Source organism: Hesperophylax consimilis, chromosome 7 (genome assembly GCF_061612785.1).
Source record: "Hesperophylax consimilis isolate HC1 chromosome 7, BYU_Hcon_1.0, whole genome shotgun sequence".
Taxonomy (NCBI): domain Eukaryota; kingdom Metazoa; phylum Arthropoda; class Insecta; order Trichoptera; family Limnephilidae; genus Hesperophylax; species Hesperophylax consimilis.
The window spans coordinates 32,879,872-32,898,640 of NC_142842.1; the positions used below are offsets into that span (position 1 = coordinate 32,879,872).

At 33.5% G+C, this 18,769-nt stretch overlaps 1 protein-coding gene across 2 annotated transcripts in view; it reads left to right on the forward strand.

Moving 5' to 3' along the window:
* The window catches only part of Nmdar2 (glutamate ionotropic receptor NMDA type subunit 2), a 415,630-nt gene that overhangs the window by 123,595 nt on the left and 273,266 nt on the right, over nt 1–18,769 (forward strand). Inside the window, exons 4-5 of one of the 2 annotated variants that reach the window (XM_089633429.1) lie at nt 7,772–7,953; nt 8,669–8,906. In XM_089633429.1, coding sequence (XP_089489555.1) covers nt 7,772–7,953; nt 8,669–8,906 — 420 coding nt within the window. Of the gene's footprint in view, nt 1–7,771; nt 7,954–8,668; nt 8,907–18,769 lie in introns of those variants that run through there. The other variant, XM_089633428.1, reaches the window with a different exon arrangement.

An 18,769-nucleotide genomic window follows, 5' to 3' on the forward strand; every position in this document is an offset into this window, starting at 1 on the left:
TTCAAATAGTTTCTGTCAGTGAAAGTGTCGGCCATCCTGTCCCTGATAAACTTTGAGTCCTGTGGCCACTCTACCGCCTCAATGCTTACCGTACTTTCTGCATCTTGCAAATTACCTGAGCATTATTGTCATCGCTTGGTACGCAGACAACTCTGGCCTTGGTATGTTTCACTTCATTACTTATTCACCGCTTGTTCAAATAGTTTCTGTCAGTGAAAGTGTCGGCCATCCTGTCCCTGATGAACTATGAGTCCTGTGGCCACTCTACCGCCTCAATGATTACCGTACTTTCTGCATCTTGCAAACTACCTGAGCATTCTTGTCATCGCTTGGTACGCAGACAACTCTTGCCTTGGTTTGTTTCACTTCATTTCTTATTCACCGCTTGTTCAAATAGTTTTTGTCGGTGAACGTGTTGGCCATCCTGATGTACTGATGAACTATGAGTCCTGTGGCCGTTCTACCGCCTCCATGCCTACCGCACTTTATGCATTCTGCGGGCTACCTGGGCATTTTTGTCATCGCTTGATGAACTTTCTCTTGATGAGTTTTATGGCTACTCTACTCCCATCATGTTAATGCGCTTCTGAATACTTAACATGTATTTAAAGGGTTCAACATAACTAATGTTATTACGACCTTAACAAAAACAACGTATTTTCAAATTGAATTTATTCATTTCAATTAATTACATTGCTATGTTTGTCTTACGGTGTCTCAAAGAACTTATGTATTGAGAGCAGTCGGAATTTATAACATTAGCAGCTTACAAAAAACAAGTTAAGGGTTAAATTTAAAGGCAATCAGCATCGTACCATGGAAATACATACTTATAAATAGATTTGAATAATAATCGTTGATATTTGATTGTCTAATTGTCTAATTGTCCGATGATCCAACACTTGGTGTAATGGCCAGTGGAAGTGCTTTGTATAGCTAAGTATCTAAAATTTATTAGTTTCTGAGCTTTGAAGATTGGATCAATGGCAGCGGCGTTTGCTTTTCCCTAAGGTAAAATAACACACTCGATTAAAAATTGACATAGTTAATTGTTTTTACTTGATTCGGGTTAAGATAGTTGCAAGTGTAACTAAAAATATATATGGATTTTCTAATTTTGTTTGCTGTAGTGATGATACGTTCTTTTCACTTTAATTAACGTTTAATAATAAATATTGCTTTGTCCTTATATTATTAAAGCTTAATCTCCGGTCCACGCGTATTCTGTGCCTACATTTACTTACTGTTTCCTCTGGGAAACAAATACCCACTTTTGACGATGGCGTATTAATGGGTAAAATTATTTGGATATTCTAGGGTTTCTATATTCAACAGGGCATGCCGGAAAATCAAAGGATTTTCACTGATCCCTCAGCATCTGGGGCATTTTAGACAATGAATTCCTAAGGATCTGCTCCTTTGAACTACCTGGATTTAGAACTAAGGATCAGAAATTCACACCTGAAATCATTATCTTGCTGAAGCTTTCATTTACTTTAACTTATATGAATTATTTATGATAAACCCCTAATATGGTCGTGTGTTAATTTTTGAAAAACTTGACATAAATCATGAAAGGAAATTAAGACAAAGACCACTTTTTAATTAGGTATATGTGATTCTATTGCTGTTGTGTGGTCATCTTATACATCCTTATAAAATAAATTATATATGTATAATTTGAAAAAAAATCACTTTCGTTAGATAGCGCTTTATTGAGTATATAAATTAATAAAAATAAACCAACCGGTTTCGGTTCAGCCTGAACTTTCCACAAGATTTCTATAAAAACAGTTCGATGATAAATCAACACATCGACAATTCAACAAACTTTTAAAAAGTGATATAAAGTCATTAGAAACGATGAAAAAAAAATTAAACCTAACACAACCTACTTAACCCAGTAAATAAAGTTTTTGTTTCATCACTTTCCATGACTTTTTATAACTTTTTAATGATGTGATGAATTATCATTTTGATGATTTATCCGGTCACCTATAAAAAGATAGGTTTATATTAAATAGATTGATTTTATGAAACCCTAAGGAAGATTCAGGCTAAACCAAAACCGATTGATTTAAATATTATTTTATAAACTCAGAAATTCGTGTCCTAATAAAGTTATTTCATTCTAATTATAACTATGATTTACCACAAATTGATTGACCGTGAAAGTTATATTTGAAATGCTACCAATGCATAAACATTGTCAAATATACCACCAACAATATGAAAAGGAAAAGGTTATGATGAAAATACTGTTGGAAACAAATGTAGGTAATATTAATATTTTTTTACCTATTTGTATTGATACGCGTAGAATATTTTATGCTTATGTACTTTTACTTATTTAGCATCTAATTTAAAATCTGTTTTTTTTTATGTTTCTTACATCACCACACAAATAGTATAAAACATGTCATAATTAATCATCTCTTTCATCGTCAAATTTTATTCTTACTTTCATACTATTTTTACCCACGTGTATATTAAGAAGGATAAAACTATTTTTTTGCCTGAAGAACTTTCGTAAAAATTTCAGTCTAATTTTTGGTTGAAATTGAATATCTATTCAAGTAGTTTAAGTAGATACAAATAGACACCTCCCTTCAAACAAATGCAAACTCAGTTTAATCAAAATCTAACCACTTCAAACGAAATTACTCATGACCAATTTCCATTACCAATCTCTCACCACATATCGCAGTTGCTTAAAGTTTCGTCTAACATACACGCTTCGTAGTTTTTCGTTATATTTGTATAGAAGATACGCAATATGTAGAAAATCTGCCCGAACTTCCCATTCCCTTTTCCTATTCCTTTCTCTTTTCTAACCGCCTGGCAATATTCCCCGAAATTAGATATAGAGTCACGTGGGGTAACCGTGCGCAATTTTTACATTGGGATTTTTGTATTAAAAAGCTTTAGGTATTTTACTCAATTTTTTTGTTCATTAATATGATCGATTATTAAGGCATCTCAAACAACCATAAAAACTTCATATGGTTCATAAATCAAACAGTTATATAAAAAAGTTTACATGCATGTCGATTGCGTACACTTACCCCGTGTGCGGGGTAAGTATACGCATACCGTAGGGTAAGTGTTCGCACCGCGAAGAGTTACCCCCATTGCAATTATCACACTTAAATTGCCCCTTATCGTAGTCTGTGCAGTTCTCATGCCACCATGCTTTGCACACAATACATTCTATCCAATCTTCTGTTGGTGGATCTCGATATTTCTCCTTGCATTGTGGGCAAAAATAGTCCTTAGAAGCCTGTTTTTGTGCTCTATTTAAACAGTTATGCACGCTGGAATCTTCCGCCTTACGCTTTGTGGTGATTCTTTGTGGTGTGACTTTCTTGAAAAGAGGTGGTCGTCCGATTTCCATGGTTTTAAATATTGGTTTTCGGGCAATTTTTGCATCTGCATCTCTCTGCTTCTGCTGAAGTTTTTTTTTATAAGGACTTGATTTTTCAGTTTGCGTAATACCGCCGAACTTGAACAATGTTAAACCCAATAGCTCTCGCAATACTTGTGGGAGTAGTCTGTCTTAAATCTAAAACAGGGTTACGTTTTAGAAATCCATACACCCAATCCTCGCCAGCCGTTTTTGTAATGTTGTCAAATCTGTTCTCGATCTTGTTGATTTCAGCATACTCGTAAACAATTTTTCTCATTGTCTGCATAGTCAGGCCGTAGAACATTTCGTCAGTTTTTTTACAATGATCAACGATTTCGGCCTGAAAATAAATGAATAATTATCAGATCAATAGTTTCACAAAAAAATGACATCTGCACGATAAATTAAGTACCTATTTATCTAAAAATCTACCTCTTTATCTGGTGTAAAAGTCGGACGATATCTCCCCATTGAAGTTGCTATTAATTTTAGTTTTAGGCGTTTACGCAGAGTGGCTTCACTGATCCCAACAATATCTGCAGCAGCCCGCTGACTCTTCCCCTCTTTCACAAGCCTTTTTGCAGTTTCAATCTGCTCTTGAGTGCAAACTGACCTCTCTGGATGCTTTCTCACATAGACACGCAGCATATTTCACTGTAAAAATATAACCAGAGTTGAAATATTATGCTATAAAATCAATTTTATCTATCGGGGTAAGTGTTCGCACTCATCCAACTGCGAACGCTTACCCCAGCACACTTACCCCATCACACCAAAATTCAATAAACTTAAAAAATCAGATTAGTGGTTATCTTTATTAGAATTATCACTTTGCACCCGTCTAACTAACAATATTTCACTAAAAATTATCATAGACCAAGTCGCTCTGACACAGCTGGTTACACAATAGCACACATCGGTAACGGAGATGAAAAATTTAAGAAAAGCACGAAAGAAAGGAATTTACCTACCAGTTTTTATGGACAAATCAGCATCCACTGTACACATTTCCCTCTTCGGCGCGATCCAGAACGCTACTGAATTAAGGAACGCGCGGGCGCTTAACAGGCACAATCTTGTCGGAAACATCACTGCGAACACTTACACTCCGCGTACGGTTACCCCACGTGACTCTACTATAAATAGTCCCATATTCTCGGGTAGTTGGAACTCAAATACATCTCGTAAAAAGCGCCCCTAAAGCGACGGTATTGCGGTATTGTTAACCACATAAAAATGTTCCGCTTTTAATGTACTTTTATAGGTTTTAATGTCGGTTGCTACACGAATTTCCTAGTTTTCTCTTTTCTTCTGGTAATAAATAATCAAACTTGTAGTCTGCTTTCAGAAAGGCTTTTAATAATAAACATGGTTATTGAATCGAAATGAAACCTCACCATTTTAATTAAACATAAATATACCTTTTGAAATATGTATTATGTTAATACTTAATCTCAAACGGGAGGCTAAAACGATTTATTTTTTTAAATGCTAACTTTTGGTGTGTAGCGTAAAGTTCGTGAAATGAAAAATGTATATTAATATCCAGTGAATAAAATACTTAACCCAAAAATAAATTTTTGGTGTTTTATTAATTTTTTTTTCGTGTATCCGCACAAGAGTCCCAACTGCTCCCAACCGTCTGGAGCCAGTTAGACTGTGGCATCCCCGATTAGGGTATATTTCAAGGCTTACAATAATGGGAAAGGGAAGGAGATGGAGAAGAGGAAGATGGAAAATTGCCTCGTTAATCAGACCTGGTCACAAAACACGGCTGAAGCCATTTCAAGTAACTTTTCAATTTTGTATAATGGTCTTACACTCTGGAACGTACCGTAAAATATGCTATATATTATTTTTAATGAGTAACTTGTGAAATAACATAAATTATTCAAACGTTGGGATTTGAATCCGCGACCTTCGGGTTGCTAGTCGAGAGCTTTTTTGAAAAGTTCTGTGGTTGTGTAAAAAAACGCACAAAACTTACAACTGCCCAAAGTCAGTAGAGCTATGAAATTCCTAATCAATAAATGAAAATAATTAAGAAGAGGGTTGCGGAAAACGGTCTAATTTTAAAACATTGCATTGCTTCTATTCTTAATGATAGTTTATCAATAGGGTTGGGGGAAACAGTGTAATTTAAAAAAAACGATACTATACATTTTAAAAGATACTATACCAAGAGGGTTGGGAAAACAGTGTAATTTTAAAACATCGCATTGCTTCTATTCTGAATAATAGTTGATCAATAGGTGGGGAAAACAGTGTAATTTTAAAACATTGCATTGCTTCACTCCGGAAAGTGGTTGAATTTTTGCCTTCAGAACTTTAAATTACTTTTGAAACCAAAATCCGAAAACCAAAACAATGTTTATAAAATAGTTAATTTATTTATTTCATTATTAACACTCTTTTTAGGAGCTTTTATAAAGAAATAGAAAAACTACACAGTTTTTACTTTCTTTGTATGCATAACTGAACTGCTCGAGCAATAATATCAATATTTATTTAATTATAAATGGAAGATATCCGCTAATTCGGCAAAATTATTTCCCTTCTTTAGTTATACAATAAATTATTACTCTACTCTAATTCAGAAGTTCATATAAGATAACGTCAATATAAATATAATCTAAGCAATAACCGGTAATGATTCCACGTAATAAAAAATAAATCAATAAGAAAAATAGTTATATGATCAATCCACGACTTTACAAAATTCTGATAATTCGATTTGCGCGCCAGCGGCAAACCAAGGAGGAGAACAAAAACCATTTTGCAGGCGGAAAGTAATGACTAGGTACCCTTATTCCATTTTTGTGCCTAACAAAGCCCGGGGGTAGGTGCTTATTAAACCTCAAAAAGCCAAAGTTCGTCCCTTGTTACATAAAAGCAAACCTTCAGACCTTTGAGCTCTGGCAGACTTAAGATTGTATCACTGCTCGGGATTAATGAAGACTGCTCCAATACGGTTTATTCTGTTCTGCTTTTTAACCAATTCTCAAAAGAATGATTATAACCGCCCGGTAAAATTAATTAAACCCCAAATCGAAATTCATAAATTCACTGGCAGCAACTCCCACGCTATTTTCTGGGAAGTTATTTATTGGAATCCCTGGCATCCTAATTAACGATACGGGGATATAATTCCTCAAAATTATTATTTACATAACCGTTATTGTACATTCAACGAATTGAAGAATTTTCCAGCCACATATTTCATATTCATGTTTTCTTGAACGTATATATTTACATTAAATTAGAAATTCTCCTCGTGTTTGTGTTAAATAACATTCTACTTTTGTGAATTGTTTATGTTTTGCAATGCAGTATTAAGATTAATTAATTCATTAGCAACCAGCATCTAGTTTTCTGCAAAGGTATGCAAGAGGATGGAGTACTGCATCCATCTGTCGTAGTACACAATTTTTACTTCACTCATAATTGTGCACCTTCTGATACAAACTGTTTTTCTTTTCGCATTCTTTACACAGCCCAACTCGAGTCCATAACTTGCTCAGATTATTCCGACTTTTTTATTAATAAAGCGTATCTTTTGAGAAGTTCGCTTTATATTTGGCTACCATTTACCACATATATCAAACCTAAGAGGGCATATTTATACAGAATTCTTTCGTCCTTCCTCTGTCAATTCCACAACTTAACGCCATACATCAGGATTATTATCAAATATCTGCTGTGGATTGTGAGCACTGTTCCACTTTATCAACATTTTTTTCCCGTTATTTGGTTATTTGATTTTTATTTTTTTATGTGTGTTACGTCAAGCATTTTGTAATAAAGATATGTAGGTAGATCCTTTTAGAAAGAATTTTATCTATGGTGTCGATGTGTGGCACTTATTGAAGAATTCAGAATTTGGCATTAGCCATATTGCAAACAATGGATTTTTGGGTGGCTATGGTTGTTAAAACTGCGAACTAGCAACCGAAACTGGCAGTTCAAATCTTGAAAAAATGTATTTCTTGTACTGCAGTCAAGAGCTTTGGAACTTTGTATTGACAAATGACAAATAAGAATTTACTTATACTTCTTTTACTCTGAATACAAAACTCAATCCTTTGCAGATCAGTTTTTTAATTAGAGTTCAAACCCAAAATTAATCAAGAGTAGATATAATAGTGATTATTTTTGGGATATTATTCTTCAGCAAATGTATCGGACAGCACTATAACGTTCATCGTCGGGGCATATATCTAAATATTGTTGTGAGAGTAGATACACCCAGAAAAATACGTTTAATAAGCTTGACATATTATTTATTTATTTTAATGAAAATCTGACTTTTTGTTTAATTATTTGAATAAAAGTATTTTGCAATTTGTTTCGTTCTTTTTCTTGTAGAACGAAGGGCTTCTCAGTCAACCCTACAGTTACAGTTGGCTCCTTCCATCGAACATCAAACGGCGGCCATGCTCAGCATTCTGGAGAGATACAAGTGGCACCAGTTCTCAGTGGTCACTTCGCAGATTGCCGGCCATGACGACTTTATTCAGGCTGTCAGGGAGAGGGTCTCTGAAATGCAGGTAAAGATAAAACCAATCTGAAAGTTAAAGAAAATGTAGAAAGATTTAGTTTATACCATCATCAAACTCCATCCACCGCTGAATGAAGGCCTACGTAAGGTGTCTTCGCTCATCTTGTTCGGTGATTTGCGTTACTACCATCCAAAATTTGTTTTCGTTGATTGTGTCTAGTCATCCAGCAACTTTTAAAGCAAACTCTTGGCATCAATTTGACACGATATTATTTGTTAATTAGTTTTCAAAAGACCGAAAGATGTTTCCTGTCCATTGTCACTAAGCTTGGTGGTTATTTTTGATTGCTTCGATTTAAAAAGATTTTTATGTTAAAAATAAAAACAAACATTTCCGGGTGACGAATAAATTTAATATTGATATAAGTGGGTACAGTGGTGTTACATATCGGTACAAAATATATTTACAATCGCAATCTCACCAAAGAAAAAAACTGATTTTTTTAATATTTGTAATATTTAAAAATCTCCTACTACCACCACAGTAAGCGGAAAATGTTGCTTGTGTTGTGATGGAGGACTTAACCAGCCGAGGAGTTGACACACTACGCCTGGGTAGGACCCAAAATCGATGTCTCCTCAGCGACCGGTCTTCCTCATCTCTTCAAATGATACCTTGAATAAATTTTTTCATCCACCTTATAGTAGAAAAGGGATAAGAAGTTATAAATCAGTAATAATTATTTTTTTTCGTGTGTATCCAGGACCGCTTCAAGTTCACCATCCTCAACGCCGTGCTGGTGACCAAGCCCGCTGACCTCGTAGAACTGGTATCGAGTGAGTCACGCGTCCTGCTGCTGTACGCCACGCGTGAGGAGGCAGCGCGTATCCTGGCCGCCGCGAGGGACCTTCACATCACCGGGGAAAACTATGTGTGGGTGGTCACGCAGAGCGTCATCGAGAACTTGCAGACGCCCAATCAATTTCCCGTCGGCATGCTTGGTGAGTAAACTTGAAAACTTTTTATTTGCATTTCATTACCGTAATGTCGCAGCTTGCGACTAAAAGTTTATTTGTTTAAATATGAAAACAATATTATACACGTCAAAAAATAGCAGGGGAAGCACAATTTAACTAAGTATATTAGTTAAACTGAGATATATGAAGAGTTGTAGTTGTCGCAGCGGAAAAATGGTAGCGTCGACTTTAACATGGACATGTATATTTATGGCTTAGGCAGGTAGATTAGTTATTAATATTTTGTAGCAGATATCATTTGCAGGAACATATCCAAGAAACTTCCTTTGTAGTTTACCAAAGCGCTGTCAGTTACAAGTATAAATAGGAAACCATACAGAAGATGCATACTCTAGCTGCGATCTTATAAGGGAGCAGTATAGGAGTTTCATTGACTCAATGCTGCTGTGAAAGTCTGAAATATTACCTAAAATTTTCTTGGCCGTTTCACAGTTCAGTGAAGTTCGAAGGTAAGTTTCACATCGAAAATAACTCAAAGGTATTTGAGGAATGGCACTCATAAAATTTCGTTATCATGAATATAAGTGAATTCGATGTAGATATTGATTTACCGCGAATTAATAAAAATGTAAAAACATTTTTACATGTTTAGTAAATATTTCGTATTTATATCACACCACAATCACTAGGATACGTGCATTATTTATTTATTTAATTTATAATAGACATTATTTATTAAAACACATAATAGACTTCAAAAACTAGATGAAAATAGAATGAACTCAACTTAGTGCAAACACAAAAGTTAAAAGAATTATATACATTAAGAAGAGAAGTGGTCCCAAATGAGAGCCTTGAGGCACTCCCGACATTATTTAAAATTAATAATAAACTTTATTAATCAATCTAACCATTATTTATTAATAAAATATTAAGATAATCATTAAATAATTAATACCAAGGGCTTTTAGTTGCCACAATAAGTCCACCGTAGTCCCAGTAAATGAGTAACTAATATATTACATTGTCCTCTCAGCTTACACCTTCAGATGATTGGCTTTGATTATTGAGTTAATCAGCAATGGTTAAATCCATGGACATAAATACAAAGACGCATTAAATTCGTATTATTCGAAAAAACATATGGCAAATTCCTGTTTCTAGATTGAAATCCAATAACAAATCCCACACGAAAGAAGGTCACAACGAATTTGTATAAAATGGCTACAAATAACATAATTTATGTATAGCTAAATGAACAAAACTCTTTAGAACGAGATAGATATTAAAAAAACATGTGTTAATTGTATTTATTGAAATAAAAAGAGATTTATGAGTACATGTGAATGGAAACATTGATGAAAATGAAAACTCCATGAGATTTTATTTTTGCTCGAAAACGACTTGGGCACATCTCAAAAGCAAAGGAAGTGGCATGTAACGGGCTTATGTGCGATACTAAACGCAGCAAATCACCAGTTTGTCCACTGGACCCAGTTCAGTGCAACAACGCGCGTTTTCTCAGTAACCTATCTTCCCCTTTAATTCAACTAAGGTTTTCCAAAAGTTTCTAAAAAGTAAAAAAAATAAAGAACGAAAAACATCTGTTTATTATCACATTGAGGTAGGTAGGTACTCGTAACTACATAAAACTTCACATTTTAATACATCGCAAACTATGGCGCGCTTTCACAGAAAGTTCGCAATCAAATCAGTATCAGTTCTATAATCAACGTGAACGGTCGCGCGCAGCGAAGTAAAGTATTGTCGCAAAAATTGCAAGCGCTGACGAGCGCCGAGCTACTTGCGCAGCGAGCGCAGCGAGTTAACACATTATGGACACGGCCATTGATAATATAAAAACTGAAATACAAAAAATTACAACAGTGAAAGATTCGAAAGCAAAAACGAACCTAGAACAAAATGTTTATATATTAGAAGAGCTTTGGAAAACTGAAAAAATTAAACACCAAAAAGAAATAATCAAACTACAAAAAAAAATTATCGAAAATTACGAAGAACTTACGAAGAAAATAGAAAAAGTCGTGGAAAAAAACAGTAAAATACCATCTTACGCGCAAGTTCTAGCAGCAAATAAAAAAGAAATTTCAAAAGAAGAGAGGTTCTCTATAATAATATCATCAACTAAAAAAACAACAAAAGCTGCAGAAATATGTGACAAGATACAGAAAGACATCAAACTAGACCAACTTAAAATTGGAATAAATGGATTAAGAAAAACAAATAAAGAGCAAGTAATCATACCATGCCCAAAAAAAGAATATAACAACATTCTTACGGAGGAAATTAAAAAACTCAATTATAACCTGGAAATAAATGAAATAAAAAAGAAAAAACCCAAATTAATTTTGAAAGGACTCAAATCGAACTTGACGGAAGAGGAAATAGTAAATGGGATACTCACACAAAACGAAGGGATTCAAGACATTGTAACGAAAAACGAAGAAAATAAAATAAATTTGTTTACTGAAATAAAATACAAACATTCTAATAAATACCAACGTGGTACTCGGGATCAAGAAAATGAAGAACAAAACAAATTCTCGAACACTATATCGTGGAAACCAGCGGTACAACACGAAAAAATTTGCTATCATTAGAAAAGATAAATATCCAGTACCAAAGGGTTAACATAGTGGATTGTGATCCTTTAACTCAGTGCTACCACTGCTGCAAATTCATGCACACAGCCTCCAGATGCCTAAATCGAACGAATCCATCGGTGTGCCCGCATTGCACGGGTGACCATACTTTTGCTAAATGCCCTGAAAGAGAAAAAACACCGGTTTGTGCAAATTGCACATCGCAAAATAAGAAATATGGCGAGAAAAATAAAACAGACCACGCAGCTTTCAGCAACTTATGTCCCTACAAAAATAAAATGCTCAAAGTAGCAAGAGACAGAATAGACTTCGAAGAAAAATGACAGAATTTTTATATAACGCACTAGACGAAAAAAATAATATTGACGAAAAAACATATGACAGCTATCAAGAATACCGTACCCACCAAAACGACCTCAATCGCAGCCCTTTAATTCTACACATGAACATAAGAAGTTTAGAACGAAACATGGATGAATTTTTGACAACAGTAAATAATGATCTCAGGAAGCCCGCTTGCATTGTGTTAACGGAAACACATTCAAGTGGCGAAGTGGCGTACTATATACCGGGATATACCTATGTATCTACTACAAACCGAATTAACAAAAACAGTGGAATCGTTATGTTCGTAGAAAATAATTGTGACATATTGTGCGAGGAAGAAATTAATGTGAATGGAACAAACTGCTTACATGTACAAATGAAGTGTTATAACAAAAAAATTGATATTATCTCTCTATACAGAACGCACTCGTCTACTGTCTGTTTGTTTATTGAAGAATTAAGACATGTGTTATTAAACTACAGAAACGCGAATACAATAGTTTTAGGTGACATTAATTTAAACATATCGCACGATTATACATCGAACGATAAAGATAATTACTTAAATATGATGGCGGAATTGAATTATGTGTCGTGTATTAACTCTTACACCAGAAACGTCAATGGGCAACGTCCATCATGCATTGATCACATTTTCACAAATATCAAGGATATAAATAATTTAAACTCGGGAATTATAAAAACCTCAATTACCGACCATTACATGACTTTGCTACATTACAATTCAATAATACCTCAGGCGATAAACCAACATTGCGGACAAACTGCTAATAATAAGAACGAAATATCTGTTGTTAATATCGAATCTTTGAAAAATAAATTGTCATCTGAATTATGGTTAGATATTCTCCAAAGTGATAACGTCAACGAGTGCTGTAAAATATTTGAAAATAGATTAACGAACTTTATAAATGATTCAAAAAAAATTATTCCAAAAGGAAATTCGGCAAAATTTCGTAAAATCAAACCGTGGATAACACATGGGCTTGTTGTGTCCATAAGACACAAAGAATGGCTTTATAAAGAAACAAAAAAAAAAACCACTAGACATTAAATTAAATGTTCATTTTAGAGAATACAAAAATAAATTAACCACGCTCATAAAAAACACGAAAGAAAATTATTATAAAAATAAACTTGATGATTCTGAAAATGACAGTAAGAAAGTTTGGAATATAATCAATGAAATCATGGAAAATAAACAAAATACCAAAAGTAATACTATTAAGAGTGTAATACAAAACAATAACATAATTAACTGTATTGAAGAACCTAAAAAAGGAGCAAACGCTTTTAACGATTTCTTTGCAAATATCGGAAAGAGTCTAGCAGAAAAAATTACCGTGAAAAAAATAAATAAGATGTATATTGAAAATATTCCGAATATAGAAACTAAACTTGAACTCTTCGAACCAACCAATCCGTCTGAAATTGTACAAATTATATCAAAAATGCGAGGTGGTTCTGCTCCGGGATTTGACGGTCTCGCTGTAAAAACACTAAAAATCATTAAAAATTATATTTCTACACCAATTTCTCATATTATAAACAATAGCTTTAAGACAGGAGTTTTCCCGAGCACGTATAAGAAAACCATAATCTCTCCAATATTTAAGTCCGGTAGCCCGGAGGACATTTCTAATTATAGACCCATTTCACTCTTATCTAATATATCGAAAATTTTTGAAAAAATTGTTAAAAAAAGACTAACTGCATTCTTAAAAAAAAACTCGATTATAAATGAAAATCAATTCGGTTTCACAGAGGGAAAAAGTACCCAAGATGCCATTGCAAAAATTTCATCTAGTATTCAGAGTGCCCTGGACAAATCAAATAAATGTATAGGAATTTTTATTGATTTAAAGAAAGCATTTGACAGCATTTCCCATGAAAGACTTATATTAAAATTAAAAGAAAATGGCATTGACCACTTAGCTCTTAAATGGATAGAAAGCTACTAACAGAGAGACCTCAAATTCTAAAATTAAACCAAACCTTTAGTACACCACTAACAAGTACATTTGGCATTCCTCAAGGCACGGTCCTCGGACCATTACTATTTCTAATGTATGTAAATGACATTTTCCAACAGAAAATCAAAGGTGAATTAATCTCTTATGCTGATGATACTGTCTTATTAATAAAAGGTCAAACATGGGAACTAGTTAACAAACTTGCAAATGAATGTATTAATATCTTAAAATCATGGTTTGATAATAACCTACTCACACTTAATGCCAAAAAAACAACATATGTATTATTTTCACTACAAAAAATACCTAAACACAAAGTAAATATCATAATCCATAGTGAAAATTGTGACAATGTCAACTGTAAACTACTTAATCCTATTTGTACTGTAATCAACTCTTCTTCTGAAATAAAATATCTTGGTGTGATCATCGATGAAAATTTGAAATGGAAAAGCCATATTACGGAGTTAGTAAAGAGAATAAGGAAATGTATATATATATTTGTTAGGTTAAGAAATATTTTAAATGTGAAAATACTAAAAAATGTATATTATGCTCTTGTCCACTCCCTGCTTATTTACGGAATCATAGGTTGGGGAGGATCTTATAAAAACAACCTACACTCAGTAAAAGTCTCACAAAAAATTATTATAAAGGTAATACTTAAAAAAACTCTACTTTCCCAACAAAATTGCTTTTTAAATTGTTTCCAGTACCAAATATTGATGATATATTTAAGCAAACTTCAATTATAAAAATGTGTAAAGAAAAAAATAACACAGAATATCAAGAATTTTACAAACTGATGAGAAATGGAAATCAATTTATTACGCCAATCTTTAAAACAACTCAAATGCAAAACCATTATATTTACCAAGCCATAAAAAACTACAATAATCTCCCTTCCGAATTGCGCTGTATTACGAACCAACAAGAACAAATAAATAAAATCAAACTTTTTTTCCAAAAAAACTTATATTAAAAAAAATATGTATATATATATAATATTTATATTTTACACATAACATTGAATCTAAGTAAGAATCGTGGCTCCCTTATCAGGCACAAGAGCTCCTCTTTTCTGATAAGGTATACATGACCAACTATGTACCTAAATATGATATATTGCAAAATATGTATGATTTAATGTAACTATGATCTATATTAAAATAATAAAAAAAAAAAAAAAAAAAAAAAAAAATTAAGTCAGACGTTTCAGTACTGTCAGGGTTCAGCAAGAAATGCCTTAAATGTTGGAAATGCTCTGATGGGCGAACAATGGCTCTGAATTAATTTCCTCTAGAGTAATTCGTTTGTTACCCTGTGATTATAGCCGTGCAGCAAAACTCCGTTCAGAGTTACATCGGGTCGGTATACTACATATAATATAATTGTGTGTAAGTTTGTTGGTCGTTGCACAACTTCCACTGCAAGCTTCGAGTTACTATCATCAAACTTGGTAATACGAACCCGTCTCCGGGCTCTGAGTTAATCATGCGGCTAGATGGCGACAAAAGGCGCAAGATGCTAAAACCCCAACTTTTAAGACCGAGTAGTTTTTTGTATTATGATACAAGTGATAAGGTATATTAAATCAAACCTTTGTAATGTACCTATTTCGTAGGTTTATACAATATCAGTAGTCTCGCCTGGAATGAGAACGGTTCTTCTTAATCTTAACAAATGAATATGTGAATAATAATAATTAAGAATAAGAAAGGATGTGGAGAGTTAAAGAGCATTTAATAGAAAGTAATTTATTTTGTTGAAAAGTTTGGAAGGCATTTGTATGGATTGTCAAATAGTTTTGTTTATTGTCACAATAAAAACGTTCAGTTAGTCTTAGTTTTTTTAAATGTATTTATGTCATACTTCATTGAGTATTGAATACAGTGTTATTTTTGTCGAGTTGGTTTGCAAATATATTTTTTATATAATTTTTCGGTGATAAGAAAAAACTTCGCAGGTTTTATTTTACTACCGCAAAAGAGCTCTCTCCTGCTCGCAACCGTCTGGAGCCAGTGACACTATAGCATCCACAATAATCTGAATATTTTGTGGGGATGAAGGTGGCGGGGAGGGGTAGGAAATGGGGAAGAGTAAGGACGAAAATAAGCTGGTTATTCAGATCTGGTCACCAAACAAGACTTAAGCCATCTCCAGCATCGTTCCGATTTTGAATGGTGTCTTTCAACAGAAAAATACGAAAGTATCTACCACTCTGGGACGATTTGCAAATATACTAACTTCCGAATTCGTAGCCAAGGATCGTAAATATTCAACCAAGGAGGCTGTTATAAAGATCTATTAAATCAGTATTTTTTTGTATATTTTTACGAGTGCCATTAACATAAAATATATTTTAATTAGGTACATAATGTGTATGGTTGTGATGTAAAATATTTTCAAGTTGTTAGATTGCGTTAGTTATGTACCTACGATGCAGAAACAAAAAAATTATTTCTAAGATTGACTCCATATCATACGTGTATCGTTGGATACAAAATCACTACGGAATTGAGCTCTTATTGCAATATTGTATTTATCAGCATTTATATTTAATATAAATGATTCCTTTCTCAAAGCATTTTAATAGAAACAAAACATAGAAAGTTATCACATACATCACCGCCTTACGAAAATACTTGCTTATTGTAATTTTATTCGAGTGCCTCTCCAATAATTCTTGTTGATGTTAATCTTATATTATCATTTAGATTAAAATGTTCATCTTATGCCTATCAAAATTGATAAATTTCACGAAATTCTGGTTATAGTATAACATTAGAATGTTCGAGAATTTAAGTCACCGATCAATTCAAAGAACTGCTCCCGAAAATTTATAATTCACTGGGTTATTGTATAACGCTACTAGCAAAAGACCTACCAGTTGATATTACTGTTATAAGAAAAATGTCTAAAATTCTTAATTTGTTTTTGATACGCTGTTTGCACTTAGTAGATATACCAACACAAAGACACAATAAGGTATTTTCACTTTTTTTTTTAATTCTCGATTAAAAATTATCGAAAAAATTACGATTGTGAATATATTTTTATGTTGACGAATAAATTTTCTTTAACGATTTGAAATGTGCCATTTGATAATATTCGTTTTTATTGGTGAATTCGGCGGCGTTGATGACACGTCGGGCGACGTTGGTGACAGCCGTCTTACGAGACTTTGGAGTTTTCTATGTCATAATGAGGTTGTAGCCAATGGGAATTGTTTCGTAATGTGCATTTTAGATCGTTTTTACGATTTGGAAAGGACGAATAAATTTTCTATGACGATTAAAAATGTGCCATTTTCGAATTGCCGCCAAAACGACGTGTTCGTTTTTATTCGTCAATTCGGCTGCGTTGACGTCACGCCGGGCGAATTTATATGTCATAATAACGTTGTAGCTAGTTGGAACCATTTCAGGATCTGCGATTGTAGACAGTTTTCGAAATCAATCATTATGAATGAAAATATTAAAATTTCATATTTTTAGTACGACAATCATAATCATAAAAATCAACTTTACATCTTCCACATATTTTTAACGGTATTCATTGTTTTTTAAAAACCCCACTGTATAATTGTGCCAGTGTCGCCTAAAGTGTAATGTCGCTTAAAGATTGTTAAAATAGCTGATTGATCGGGGAAAACAACGTTCCAGAGAACTTCTGAATAAATCTAAAACACGTTATCACTGAATAGATAAAACACACTAAAAATGCCTTCTATCTACACGTGAAAGATCTAGATCTATCTATCACAGTTTTTGATTTATCTATCAGGCTTTTGGATCGCGAAACACACCCACCTTACATTTCTTTTGCTCTTCTTATTTATGTGCATGTAATTATCTCTGAACCACTGATAATGTTTCTTATATCTCTACGGGCCTCTTTCTAGAAAAAAAAATCTCAAAAATAACTTGAGAGAATTCTAAAAATACCGTCAATAATTTTTAATTCAGAATAACTTGACGAAGTTTAATTTTATGGACAAAACACGGAGCTAAAAAGATAATAAACTAGGGCCGCGTATTGACTTATTGGTAAAAAATTTACGCATAACATTGGTAAAAAATCTAACTAATTGGAATTGCATTTTTTACTTACCTATCTAAAATCACGTGTGCTTCTGAATTAGATACCGTTTCTGCGTCGGTGTACAGACAGTATCGATTTAGTGGTGGGAACAGTACCTATCGCTATAACACTTCAGCGGTATAATCATCTAGTCTATCCAATTACTCGATTTACATTCCCACCCCGCTTCGGTCTCACAGTAATCTAAGCTTCGTGTAAACTTTACTGCCGTTTACAGAGCTAATGATTTATTATGATTGAAATCATAATAAATTTGAGACGCTTGTAGCGAATGGAGAATATTTACAGAGTCGGGCCGTTGATACTTTGTTCCCGGGACACAATCAAGCCACCCCCTTTTCTGTCTCCACTTTTGTTACGCTGGTGATAGTAGCCGTTAACAACGCTCATTGATCACGATTGTATTTTGTAGAAAATAGAATAATTAACATAAAAGCCAGTTAATTTCTGTCAGCATAAAACAAAGCGAAATCTTATTTTTTTTCTTTGCTCTCGTTCCTTTGGGGCTTAGAATATATGGTTGATGCGACGGTAATTTATTAAATGTCGAATTAAATGTTTTTGTTATTTTTTTACAGAAATTGGATCCCAAAAATAAGTTTCCTTCAACAGAAGAAATATTCTCAACAAACTTTCCATTAAAGTGACAAATTAAGTGGCCAGCTCAATCATAGGGGCTGCTTCGAAGCCTGAGTTAAGCTGGCCTCTGAGAAACTGGATATAGCCCACAGAATAAGTACAGTCCTGGAAAATATTACACAAAAACAAGGCTTGTGTAATTATTTGGTAGCTACTTCTGGCATGGAACCGTTGTGTAGGTAGCTACCTAAAATAGGAT